This window comes from Furipterus horrens, unplaced genomic scaffold (genome assembly GCF_987537825.1).
Source record: "Furipterus horrens unplaced genomic scaffold, mFurHor1.1.pri manual_scaffold_17, whole genome shotgun sequence".
In the NCBI taxonomy this organism is placed as follows: domain Eukaryota; kingdom Metazoa; phylum Chordata; class Mammalia; order Chiroptera; family Furipteridae; genus Furipterus; species Furipterus horrens.
Genome location: NW_028327187.1, coordinates 108667594 through 108681962, shown reverse-complemented (window position 1 = coordinate 108681962; position 14369 = coordinate 108667594). Strand labels below are relative to the sequence as shown.

At 37.2% G+C, this 14369-nt stretch overlaps 1 protein-coding gene across 1 annotated transcript in view; it reads left to right on the top strand.

Annotated features, from left to right (window-relative positions):
* Positions 1-13973, top strand: part of BCLAF3 (BCLAF1 and THRAP3 family member 3) — a 53557-nt gene extending 39584 nt beyond the window's left edge. Inside the window, exons 8-10 of the mRNA XM_090264165.1 lie at positions 5780-5882; positions 9738-9882; positions 13678-13973. Coding sequence (XP_090120291.1) covers positions 5780-5882; positions 9738-9882; positions 13678-13691 — 262 coding nt within the window. The 3' untranslated portion in view covers positions 13692-13973. The remainder of the gene's footprint in view (positions 1-5779; positions 5883-9737; positions 9883-13677) is intronic.
* Positions 13974-14369: the final 396 nt, after the last annotated feature.

Genomic DNA, 14369 nt, shown 5'->3' with positions numbered 1-14369 from the left:
ACTTTTAAAACTGCACTTGATTCTGACAATCAGTTTGGGACCAATTAAAAATAATAAAACTGTCTTGAGGCATATAAAACAATTAGAAGTAACATGGTTAAAATCTTGTTCCTTGGTGGGTGAAAGTCTCCAGTTTCTTAATATGACACAGCTTGACTGCTATAGTAATCCAAGCTCTCCTGTGTTTTCCTTTGAATCAGCAAGTTTCAGAGACTTAGTACCAAGAAAGAAGATTTTTAAGATAATCAACATATTATAAAGACTATGGAATGCTTCAGAATGTATCTTCACCCTTTGAGGTGATTAAGAGCTCGAGCACTGGAGTTGTACCTGAGTTCAACGCCTGGCTTAGACTCCTAGCTGTGTGACTAACGTTGGACAATATACTTAATCTCTGTTACCAATATACTTATCTCTGTAGGACGGAGATAGGAATCATACTTATCTCACGCTGGATGACTTTAAGTCAAGTGATGCGTGTAAGGTACAGAGTAGCTGGTCAGTGTTACTTATTATTAATGTTATCTTTGAGGATGATGGTGTTGTAGCATGCAAAGGTGTCTTCCCTAAAGATGTCTTTTGCTGGGTCTGTTGGGCAATTTTATTTGTATCGAGTAGGATGTGTGGTATAGTGGAACCAGGAAGATTTTTTAAACTGCAGTGTTACCATAAAACTCACCCTTTGAAAGTGAACAACTCAGTAGTTCTTAGTATAGTCACAGTTGTACAGCTGTTAGCACTATCTAATTCCAAAACATATTCTTCACCCCCAAAAGAAACCCTGTGCCCATTAGTTGTCACTCCCTGTAACTGCCTCCACTCTGTCCCTGGTAACCACTATCTACTTTATGAATAGATTTGAGTATTCTTGACATTCGTATAGTTGCAGTTATATAACATGTGGCCTTTTTGGACTGACTTTTTTTCCTGTAACATAATGTTTTTAACATTCCTCCATGCAGCATGAATATTTCTTTTATGGCTGAATCATATTCCATTGTATGGATGTACCACATTCTGTTTATCCATTCACCAGTTGATGGATATTTGGGTTGTTTCCACTGTTCAGCTATTATGAATAACGGTGCTGTGAACATTTATCTGCAAGACTTTGTGTGGGCATAGGTTTTCATTTCTTATACACTTAGGATTGGAATTTCTGGGTCATGTGATGAACTGTTGTCTGTTTTCCACAATGGCTCTACCATTTTACATTTTTCACCAGCAGAGTGTGTGTGTGTGTGTGTGTGTGTGTGTGTGTGATGGAGGTGAGTTTCCAGTTTCTGCATAGCTTCACCAGCATTTATTATTGTTCATCTTTTAAAAAATATATATATATATAGAACTTTTAATATCTCACTTTATTCTAATTTAATTTCCTTGTTAAAATAAAAACATTTTATTTTATTCTTTTATCTTAGAAACTCAGTTATCAAAATTGACCTCATTAATATCTTTGCATAAACCTTTAGTTAAGTCAGTGTATAGGTTTTCATAGAAATTCAAAAGAAATGAATATGGTGAAATCATAAATCACAGGATATAGCGATTTCCCACCTGTGTGATTTTTTTCCCCAGGAAAAGTTGTATGCAGGCTCTGTGTCTGTTTGCTGATGATTATATCCCCACTGCCTTTGAGCTCAACTCATAGCTCTGAAGTGAATAAATCCTTCTTTCCAAAGGAATAGACAGGACACAGGGTACTGGAATTGTAATACAGTTAGAGCTTGATCACTATTGATTCCCTGACACCTTAGGTAATCTTTCTCAAGCAAGCCTAACACTACAACGTTCTGTCTAGTCTCCAGACCCTGTTCTCTGTCTTCTCCCACTTCTGACCAGCCTCTTACCCAGATGTCTCCGTGTCTTCTTCTGACATAGTAGTTCTCCCTCTTGCGCTCAGCATTACGAAGTTCCCCACAGTGCTATTGGGATGTGGTGGAATATAGGCATGGTGTATGGGTGTGTGAAAAAGCAGCTACAAAGTCATGTCAGTAGACTTTGAGAGGACATCAGATGGCTAAGATTTTCTTGTTTAACTAGGCAGGCTACGGAAAACAGTTACTATTTTTGCTATATAAGACTATAATTTATACTGAACTAGAATTGACTTAATATTTGTATATTTAATACCTTATGTTCTCATCACTGTTCTAGGCACTGGGCATACAGTGAAAAACTATACACAAAGCCCTTGCCCTCGTGGAGCTTATAATCCAATGGTAGAAAAATTTTTTTAAAACAACAAATAAATATATGTCAGTCAGAGATAGGTGGAAAGTAAGGCAGAGAGGGACTTTAATAGAGTGATAAGTGTGGTGTGGTTTTTTTGTTTGTTTGTTTTTTAAGATTTTGCTTATTTACTTTTAGAGAGAGGAGGAAGGGAGGGAGAGAAACACTGATTAGTTGCCTCTCCTGTATGCCCCAGCTGGGACCAAACCCTCAACCCAGGCATGTGCCCTGAATGGGGATCAAACCAGCGGCCTTTCACTTTGCAGAACGACACACAACCAACTGAACTACACTGGTCAGGGCAGTGTAGTGTGATTTTATTTACGATAATTATAGAATGCACTTACGGTTTTTCTAAAAATTGATCAAGGATATGAATTATATGAGAGAGTTAGCCATAGAGATTTTTTGAGGAGATAGTATTTCAAGAGTGGGAAGAGTAAACATGAAGACCTTGAAGCAGGATCTCGCTTGCTCTTGTTTATGGAACAGAAAAGGGCCAATGAGGAGGTCACACAGTGAAAAAGGCAGAGAATTAGATGAGGCCAAATCATGAAGTTCTTTGAACAACATGAAGACTTTATAATTTACTCTCAGTGAGATTAGAAAACATTTTGGGCCCTGGCTGGTGTGGCTCAGTGGACTGAGTGCTGGCCTGCAAATCAAGGGGTTACCTATTCAATTCTCAGTCAGGGCACAGGCCTGGGTTGCAGGCCAGGTCCCCAGTTAGGGGAGCATGAGAGGCAACCACACACTGCTGTTTCTTTCCCTGTCTTTCTTTCTCCCTTCTCCTCTCTCTAAAAATAAATAAATAAAATCTTTTTTTTTTTTTGAAAAAAGAAAACACTTTGGGTAGTAACCAGAGAAGAAACATAATCATTACATTTTAAAAGGATCATTCTGCTTGTTGGGTGGAATATGAACTGTAAGAGCTAGAAGAAAAATAGTTTCTCTCTCATGTAAAAAATCTCTCAGGAAGTCAGAGCTTGGTAGGGTGGAACCAGGCTCCTTAGATCTTGCTCTTCAGATCTCTGTGCTTGGCATTTGCCTCATAGTCCAAGGTGAATGTTTGTGCCTTAGCCATCACGTGCATGTTCTAGCCTTTTCTTTGAAGACTTCCTGGAATAGACACATGATGCCTTAGCAACACTGATCAAAATTTAGTTTCATGACCGTGCCTATCTGCAGGGAAGCTGGGAAATAGATTCTTTAATTTGGACACTCATTTTGCCTGGTCAAAAATCAAATCTCAAAGTTAAAAAAAAAAATACATGTGGCAAAATATGCCTATCATAAATTTCACCACGTTAATATTTTTAAGTGTACAATTAATTGACATTGAGTACATCCGCAGTGTTGTGCAACCAGCACCACTGTCCACTTCCAGAAGTTTTTCGTCTTCTTAAACAGAAACTCTGTACTAACTGAACTGTAACACGCCCATGTGCCTTCCCACAACCCGATAAGTCTTCCTCTATTCTTTCCATCTCTGTGAATTTGCCTGTTGCAGTTACCTCACATATATGTGGAGCCCTACAAATTATCCTCTTGTGCCTGGCCTATTTCACTTAGTATAATGTTTTCACCCATGTTGTGTCATATGTCAGAATTCAATTCTTTTTTTAAACTTCATTCCTTTAAAAGCTGAATACTATTCCATTTTATTTATCTGCTTTTCTGTTGATGGGCATGTGGCTTTCCACCCTTTGGCTGTTGTGAATAACGCTGCTACCAGCTTTGGTGTTGTCATCTAATTTTGATGATAGCCATCCTAGTGGGCATAAAGTAATATTTCATTGACGTTTGAGTTGTATTTCTCTAATGACTAGTGATGTTGAGTGTCTTCTCGTGTGCTTTTCTGTGTGTCTTCTTTGGAAAGTATCTATTCAAATCCTTTGTCCGTTTTTAAGTTGGATTATTGTCTTTTTATTATTGAGGTGTAAGAGTTCTTTGTAATTCTGGATACTTACTCTCTTATCAGATATATGCTTTGCAACCAAAATCTTTTAAAGTCCATTCTTTTGTTTATAGAAGTAGTTGCATATGCTAATAGTAAATATCTGAAAAATATAACAAAGTTTTAAAACAAAAACATAAGATCTTCTTAATTTAACCAGTCAGAGATGACCACTGTTAATATGTAGTACATTTCCTACCATTGTTTTTCTGGGCATATATGTGAATATTTTAATTGAAATTATGCTTATGATATGGCTTTGCACCTGACTCTCTTGACTTGCTCTCATTATCATGAGCATTTTGACAGAACCTAGCTTTTTTTTTTTTTTTTAAAACATTTCAAAAAACCCTGAGTGGCTGGCTATTTCATGTCCTGTTCTGGGGTCAGACCTGGGGCCGCAAAACAAGCTGTCCACAGTGCCTCCTCTGAAGAGATCACAGCTTGCTGGATCAAACAGACCAGGTGCCACAGCAGTTATAAACGCAAGGGAGGGATGCCTGCGGAGACCTCGGATGCTACATGTGCGCTTAGCAGGGGTACCCAGTCCACCTCAGAGGGGTCTGGGAAAGCCTTCCTGGAACCGGTGCACATGGAGCTACATCTTGAAGTTGCTCAACGTTAGAAGGAAACTACAGCAGAAGGAATTGCACATGCCCGCATATGGAAGAAGGACAGGTTGCAGTGTGTGCCAGGAGCTGCATGTAGCTACATGCTCCCGGCACTCAGTGTGCATGCTGGGAAGATTGAAATGAAGCAACTGGGAGAGGCAGCAAGGGACAGACCAAGAAGCGCCTTGGGGGTCATGAAGAAGAGTGTGGATTTCATCCCCAAGTCAGTGAGGGACCTGTGGGAGGGACTGAAGCGGGGCCGGAGTGGTAAGTTGTTGGTTCACTGTGGAGCAGAAAGGGTCTGAGGAGCAACGCTGGGAGGTGTGGGTGGACAGGGAGAAGACTCTCCAAGGACTGTGGATACAAGGCCTCCGGGTCAAAGGAGAAGTCCAAGGAAGGACCTCCCACCCACATAGGGCTGGCTTCCCTCTGAGAAGAGCCCTTGTACGCCTCCGGACCTAGTAATGGCAGTAGAGGGGAGCTGTTCTTTGCCACTGTGTCCCAGTAATATCAGAGGTCCCAGCTTTGTCAGTGAGGGGACTTTGAGTTCATCATATGCCTCATCTCCACTGCTTTCACCAGTAAGAGTCTGTCAGCAAAGAGAGTCCAGCGCTGCCAAAGGCTTGAGAGCAATTCTTATCTACCCTCAGAAAACACACATTCTAGTATGGTTTCCACGGGTTACAGCAGCTCTCGGGACACCTGTCCTTGGACGCCAGATTGAGAACCCTGGTCCAAGGAATACTGTTTTACCCCTGTTGCTAACTTCCAACTTAGCTCCGTAACATATGTTGAAAAAATGAGGATTTTAACCCTGATAACTTTCATTTGTAATTTTAGTGATAATGGATTGTCGAGATTATTTTTACTTTTGTGCTGCTTTGATCGTCTCTGAAGGGGGTAACTTGACTTCTCTTGTTTACTTATTGGATAAAGGTAAACTAATTAAAAAATTCTTACCATGTCTCTCTCATTTTAGTAGAAAGGATCAGCCTTCCAGTTCTTCAACTCATGATGAACTCCAAAAACATAAATGCGCTATAAAATCAAATTCTAGAAAATTTATTCAGAAAACCTACATGGTAAGATTGCAGGTCCAAATTTTTCATTTTCATACATTTTATTCTCCTCACATATATCTACATGTACAGGGATCACCAATATTTTTCATAATGTTTGTAGCTATTCAATAAGAATGGGTTATAATTCTTTTGTTCATTAAGATTCTGTTGAGGCATATAATTATTGTGACAGAAGAAATGGTCGTCTGATTTAGCAGGATTTTATTGCATTTATTATAGTACTAGCTTTTTTATTTTTTACTAAAGAACAACTTTATTAAGGTAAAATTTACATGCCATGAAATTCACCTGTTTTAGGGGTATAATTTCATGCTTTTTTTGGGAAATTTACCAAGATACATAACCATCACCATAATCCAGTCCTAGAACATTTTCATGACCCCAATAAGAGCCCTCATGCCTGCTAACCACTAATCTACTTTTTTGTTTCTGAAGATTTGCCTTTTCATGGGGCAGTTCACATATGGCAGCTGGCTTCCATAAGAGCAAGCAAGTGCCAGATAGAAAGACAGAAGCCAGAGTGTGTTTGTAACCTAACTTCAGAAGTGACATTCCATCACTTCCACCATACTTTGTAAGAAGCAAGTCACTAGGTCTAGCCCACACTCAAAGGAAAGTGGTGGCATAATGACCTGGGTACTGGCAGGTGGGGATGACTGAGGACCTGGTCCCACTGGTTTCCAGTGACTGGCGCACCTTCACATGCAAAATCCACCTCCTTCCTCCCTCCCAAGGTCCCCAGAAGTTTCATCTCATTACACATAGCTTCATGCTCTTATTCAAATTTGTAGACAATATAAATTCAAGATGACTACTATGAAAAGGATTTTGTGTGACTTCCTTTGGAAACTGTGGAGAGAGGTGAAGGTATGAAAGAGGAAGATTGGTGAGAAATACAAACTTCAAATGGAATAAAGAGAAAGTTAGATGACTATTGGTTTGGAAAAAAAGAAACCATCTTGCAGAAGGGACCTATCTTTTCTCTTCCCATTGAAGGATTCAGGCTTCCTTGTGGTTACCATCTTGTACCCTGGCTTCTGATTGTCTCCACCTCCTGACAGGAGCATCTATCTACTCAAATCAGCAAGACCTGCCTCCTGCAGTGTTGGGAATTTGTTTTTTTCTTACAGTGGGAACTCTTGAGCAACTTCTGATAAAATGAGTTTGTTTCTCTTCTAGATGCCTGACTAAATGCTACATTTTTAGTTCATTCGCAAAAATTACCCGTTGTGTTATGCAGGAGTATTTTTTTGCACTTCTCACACTCATGAATTAAAATTGTAGCATGGGTTATGTGAAGGAAGGTGTGTGTATGTTCCTATAGTTAAGCTACATCTTTGTGTTCTTAATCCTGTACATTTAAAATGGCTGTTTTTTAATGGTAAAATGAAGTTTTGAGAGTAAACTTCAATATTCTCCCATGCTAATACTTTGTTCATGCATAATTATACTATACAGAGAAAAGACATTACTCACAAACCACTTGGAGTTGACAGAAACCATCAAAACATGAGGCTTTAGAAGGTCTTTTAAATTATCAAGTGTTATTTTCCATTTCATTCTAGCTTTTGGTTTATTTATGCTTTGAACATAATGTTCTAAGTATTAGTGAACTAAAAGCTGTTTTGTAACATTTCAAATACTAGCTATAAACTCTCATTTCTGGGCATTTATAGTTAACTTGAATCAGTTTAATGATGACCTCTTTCCTCAGGACTTGATTTTCAACTTTTTTAAAGCAGTGGAACCCTTTTCCAAATATTACATAGAAATACAAATACATAAAACAGACACAGATAGGGTGGCTCCAGGTGGGGAGGCAGGCAAGGCTTCAAACCTTCCTTCTGAGTCCATCCCTTTACCTAAGAAGATGTAAGCCTTCTCCAGGATTCACAGATTGAAAAACCCTGCCCATACATATGCAGCCGTCAGAGGTCTGTGGATCAGTCATCAGAGAAAGATTCTGGTCCAGCAAGCTTCATTGAAACAATTCCATTGCATTCTATTTGTACAACTGTGTCTGATGTAAGTGATAGTTTTAATCAGCTAATATGTTTGATTATTCAGATAGCCTCATCTCCCAAGCATATGGAATAAGAATTATAGTGCAAAGTATTGGATTTTTCTTTCCTTGCTCTCAGAAGTTGAAGTGCTTTTTAATTCCATTTGGACTAATTTTCCTGCTTATGATAGGTACTTGATTCATATTTTTCATTCTACCGTGTCTTTTTCCCATCCCCCTCCAGAAAAAGAAAAAGATCTGAGTTTTTTTTGTGTGTGAAAGGAGCAAGCAGGCCAGATGGAGTAGTTACCTCATTAGTAGGAAGTTAGTATGAGCAGAAAGGTAATATAAACTCTCCCTGAACCAGAGTAGGAGGGTAGCCGAGTGATCTTCTGTTAATACCTGGCTTCTTGAGAGTCAAAATTTTAGATGTCAAAATCCTTTATTTCCACTGGGAGCAACACAATTAGCAGGTGTTGAGTGGATAATATTTTTAGCCAGTGGTTTATGTACCTAAAAACATGTATGACATTAGGTTTTCAAAAATAGCTCTGGCCATAGAATATATTGGCATGTTTTATATGATTTTTAATTTCTTGAGGCATAAATTATTAACTGGAAATGTCTGCATAACTTGGAGACTGTGTAAATGGGCTTTCAGATTTAAGTGCTTCCTACATGTTGTAATCATTGGTCAGATATAGTTGATTGTAGAATTTTTCTGCAGTTGTTTTGAGATCTGTTTCTCTTTACCCTTTCTCCTTAATGGAAAGTTGGCACTAATTATAAATATTTTTCAAAATATATGCAGTAATTTTCTTAACCATTCATTTGAAGCTGTGTAGTATAATATTATTTAGAAGTCCACCATTCTTTATAGTACAATAAGAGGAGGAAATAATTTTTCCTAAGAAAAGGAGTTATTTCATTAAAATATACTTTTTATATTAATTGGAATAATTCAAAGCCAGAATTAGCAATCATCTTATTAGATATGTAAAAGTGGATAGTGTAAATCTGAAGATTAGCTCTGATGTATTTAGTTTGTGCAGATAGTTGTAACAAGATCACAGTCTTGTTATAATTCTGTTTTATGTGAATTTTTTAAAGCATTAATAAATAATTGGAAAATAGATGTGGAATAAATGCTTTCTATAAATAAACTATGCGCTTCATTATGCATGACATACCCTTTGTTAAATAATTGTGGAAAGAGGAATGTACTTAGTTTTTATAATTACTCAGTTATTATACACCACTTGTACATTTCCCACATGGGAAACACAAATATTCTTTGTCCTTTTACATCTGTTGGAATACTCTGCAGTATGCAGGTAAGGAACTGGGCTTTTTAATTATGACTCTTGAAAATATTTGCTGTAATGAAATTTTTATGTTAAATAAAGATTGGCTTTAAGATATTGATAAGAATGAAGTTTAAAGGGGTTTTTGATTCTTAAATAGATGTTGACAATGTATTCCCCTCCATTTGTGATTTGATCTATTTCACTATGAATAAGAAGGATAATTAGCTCATTAGAGGTTTTGGAAATTGTGTTTTACCATGATAAATTTCAAGAATTTCAAAATTTTTTAACTTAACAGTTTTAAAAATGGTTTTATGTAAATTTAAATTTAAAACTTATTACATAAAAATAATTATATAAAATAAGCTAGGAAGCTAGTGTGAGGAAAATGTACTTTATTACTATCATTAACCTCTTCCCTTTTAATATTTGTAGTGCCTGGAATCAAGGACAGCTCTAAATACCAGACAGTTTTCCCACTTATTATTCTAATAAAGTAGATTTGGAAGCTTTAGCGTTAGCATTTAATTATTTTTTCCTTTATAGACCAACTTCAGAGGTGGCAGATCCAAGGCCCTTTATAAATCGAGCCTCATACAGAAGTGTTTGTCTATTAAATACACATACAAGAATTTATGGTCCGCTGCCTCCGCGAGACTTACCAAAGAACAAGCACTGAAGAAAAAAAAAGGTTAGTTGAACTGTGATTATTTAAAAATGTTGAGTGACTTTTGAACTCCTCAATTATCTCTGTTTAATGGACAAATAGGTTTTTTATTTAATTTGACTTGGAAAACAACCTAGATTTCAAAACTACTTTCATTGTATGATAGTTGCAGAAAAACTTTAAGAGCTGGAAATTAATTCCCTCCAAGCTAGCTGTATCCGCATGCTCCTTGGAAAGTCTTTATATACCCCTAGGGATATGCACACCCCAGTTTGATGATTGCTGACTTACTTAACTAAGCTTCTGTTGAAGACTTCAGGGTAGCTTGTAGGTTTTCAGTACTCCTGGGAACATTGACGCTTGGGTACCTTGCCCCTTTTATTCATTTCTGTTCTTACCAGAGGTACATGAAGGGGCCTGTTGACCTACACCCTAGCCCACACTCCACATTATCAGTCTTTATTATCTGTTGTCAATCTGATAGCAGAAAATAGTTCTCATTTGCCTGTCTTTGCTTATTAATGACGTGACCATATTTTTACGTATCTCTTGGCCCTTTGTATTTCTTCCCTCAATTTCCTTCTTTGCTTTCCCAGTGTTTCTGCTGAGGGATGCTACTTTTTCTTGTTGACTTGTAAGAGCTCCTGATTACTGAGGGTAGTCATCTGTCATACATTTTGCTGGTATTTATTTGATGTTTGTCAGCTGGTTGTGGTGCCTTTTATGTTACAGAACTTGTAGATGTTGATGACTCTGTCAGGTATCATGCTTATCCTTATAAAAATTCCATATGGTTATTTTTATAACCATGATGATTAAATTTATGGTTATAAATTTTTAAACATATAAATATTTATTCCATTTACAATTTCTTTTTATGATACAATGTGAGGTCAAGATCTCATTTTTCCCCCCAATAGATAGTCAGTTTTTCTAACACTGTATTGAATAATTTGTCTTTTCCCCAGTGATTGAAAATGCCACCTTTACTGTATGCTACATTCTTATGTATTCCTGGTCTATTTTAGGACTCTTTGGAGCCTCTAACTTGTTTCCTTGCTTCCTGTGATTTCTTATTTCATTCTTCACTGCTAGCACAGTTATTGTCCCAAAATGCAGACTGAATCATATCACTCTTGTGCAAACACCTCCCAAGGGTTTTGTTGCCTATGAAAAATGAGACCAGACTTGTTAGCCCTGTCCAGTCTTAAGCTACCTTTCTAACTGTATTTCTCCATGGGCCCTCTGCTTTTTGGAGCATAACATGTTTTCATGTATTTGTATCTTTATGCCTGCTATTCTCTTGGATGGAAATAGCCTCCTGATCCCCAATCTTTTCTTATTAAAACCCTGATTTCCTTTTACACTGTGAAGACTTACCAAAGCCTCCTTCCCGCTCTAACTCCTTTTATTTGGTATCTGTTACTATTTACCTTCCTTTTTCCCCAAATAGATAGATGGTCAACTCCTTAAGGATAGAGGATACGTCATTAGTTTTCATATATTCCCTTATTGCCTTTTAAATAGTCTGTTTTTAGAAAATGCTTGTTGAATGAGTCAAATTTAATCTTACACACACACACACACACTCTTCCATCCATAGCTGTAAAAAGTTAGTGAACAGCAGCCATTGTGTCAGAAGTCCCCAAGACCACCCCATGTTCAGTGATTCGCTAGGAGGAGTCAGAGAACTCATCGTATAGTGACACTCAGAGCTATGATGTGTCACTGTGGAAGGCTGCACAGCACAATCAGAAAAGGGAGTTGGTACCTAAGCAAAGTCCGGGGGACACCAGGTGCAAGTTTCCAAGAGTCCACTCCCAATAGTCACACACAACCTGCTTAATTCCCCTAACAATGAGCTGTGATAATATAATTACATGTGACATGTTGCTAGCCAGGGAAGCTTGTTAGGGACTCGGTGCTCATTGGAGACTTGTTGGGAGCTGATCACATAGGCAGCCCCTGCCAGGCACATACCCAAATTTCAGGCCCTCAGAAGGAAAACGGGTGTTCAGCATGGACTTACATTGTTTGCACAGTTGAGACACTCATCAATAGTGTGAACCCTCCCAAAATCTAAGCTCCCAGATGCCAGCCAATGGCCAACCTTGTAAGCAGGCTTTTCAAAGGATAGCTGTCAGGAATACTACATTCACTGTTTGCTGTACAACCATATTTTTAAAGAGCTTAATTTCACTTCACAGATGGTAAATGCCTAAAGAGAGGAGGAAAGGATGAATGTGTTAGGAATAGTCAGGGAATGTATGCTAAGTACTTTGATTTCCACTGTCTTCACAGAGGAGGTAGGTTATGAGACGAGTTATGAAACAGAGCAGGACATAGAGGGGCTACAACCAAAGATCCATGTTTGGCAGTATATTGTTGAGTAGGGTAGAGATAGGGGTGAACAAATTATAAAGGACCTCAAAAGCTTGGTAGAACAGAATGTGATGTGGTAGTAATAGGACATCTTCCTAGACTGAGAAGGAAGAAGTGGTACTTGAGGGTGATCGATCGGCAAGCACTGGATAGGCAGGGTTTGGGGAAGGGGAGGGGACATTTGCAATGACACAAGTGTCAAGTTATGAAAACCTAGGTGAGAGTTGTGCTTATTTAGCTAGTTCAACAGTCTGCTTAATTAAGTTTTCAAATAATTGGAAGAATGGGGTGGTCAGTCCAAAAAATGGTATAGAAGAAGCTGTGTCAAAGGTGAATATGATCAGAGTAATTGTACATTTTTATCAACAAGGTATTTCAGTTGGAAAAATTTTAACAATTATTATAGGTAGAGTTTTCTTTTAAAGTTGTCAGTAGGCAACAGGTATTTTTTTTATATTACATAATGAGTGAAGAAATAGGATACATTGAGGTCTATTTAAATGACTAATGTTGACAAATATATATGCACGTATTTTGAATATTTCATTAACCAAAATAGAAGAAAAAGAAGAATTTTTTATCAGTACTGTTTTTGTTTGGAATTAAACATTTGCATACTGATATAAATGCCAAAAATAAATCAACTTTTAAATTTCTTTTGGTTTTAATAATGGAAGATCCTAGTAAAAAGTAAGGATATATGGATTAATAATTTTTAATGTCCCAGAAAATCATATCATTCTACCATTTTTGCTCTTTTGTTGGTTGCATGGTCTTACGTCCAGTTCCTGGTTGGTAATTTAATATTTTACATGGCATCACAATATAGAATCCATGTTCATTACTCTTTAATCATAGTCTTACTGTTCTTGTGAATTTCTTTTTCTGTGTTTATTGAAGCCTTACATATTTTTATATTGTAGGTAACCATCCAAAAGCAAGTACCCCACTCCCTAGCCCCCCAGCCCCAGTTTCCTCTGCTGTTATCGGCCAAACTAGAGAAGAGTCCATATAGTTTTAGAATTAGGTACCATATGATGACAAAGATAAAAATACCAGTTTCAAGTTGTGCGTGTGTTACATCAGACTCTGTACCTGAGGAAATAATATTTAAGAACCTTGATTTTGTATTTATTTTTTTGCCAGGGATGTCCCCAGTGAAACTTCCCCAATGGCAGAATGCCATTTTCATCGACTTACTAATACTAGTGTCAAGTACCATGTGTTTTTGTCCTACTGACATCATCAGATACCCACTTTGATCTGTGCTGTTGTTAACTTTGTGTGTTTGGGGTTCCGCGTACCTTTGTTGGGGTCTTCGACGCAAGTGGTGCTATATAAATTTAAATATTTTGAAAATTGCAGTGCGAACAAAACTAGCTCAGATATTGTAACTGATGCTTCTTCTGAAGTCTGTATTTCTTTTTGTTCTCTTAGGAACAGCAGTCTAATCGGGAATTGTTGCAAATGGAAACACCACCACGGGAAGATATTGAAGAGCAGCATCTCTGTCAGGAGTTAGAATTGGCACTAAATTAGCACTAATACTGTAACTTTCTTGGGGAAAAAAACCCTTTTTTGTAATGCAATGCTGCGACTTTTACACTTACTGCCTTTAAATTACAGTATTTAGTTGATAGGTTGTCTTAATTAAAGTTTCTTCTGCTAAAATCTCAAAAGGGGATTCATAATTTGTCGAATTTTTCTCTAACATTGATTTCATAGGGAGCTTAACTGAGCTTAACTGAGTTATAGCCAAACTTTTATATGTTGAAAGTTTTTTTTTTGTTTTTTTTGTTTTTTTTTTTTTTTATAAAGAAGTGTGTGAATGATATAGTGTCTGCAGATGACAGAACTTTAAACAGTGGCCTTACAGTAGCAAATTTTATACTGTATTTTTTTTTTTTTTTGGATGCCATTTTGGCTTATTACTTTAAGTTTTCTTAAGTTTCTGAAGTGAATTCAAGGCTTATATAATTCATACATTACATGTTATAAGAAAAGGTGCTTCAAAATATTCCATCAGGTAGTAAGTACATTGAAGTTTTAGTAATTAGTTCATTTACTTTTTTTCATAACTATTTGCTCTTTTCCAGTTTTAAAAGACTATTGTGGAAAATATGTCAAGA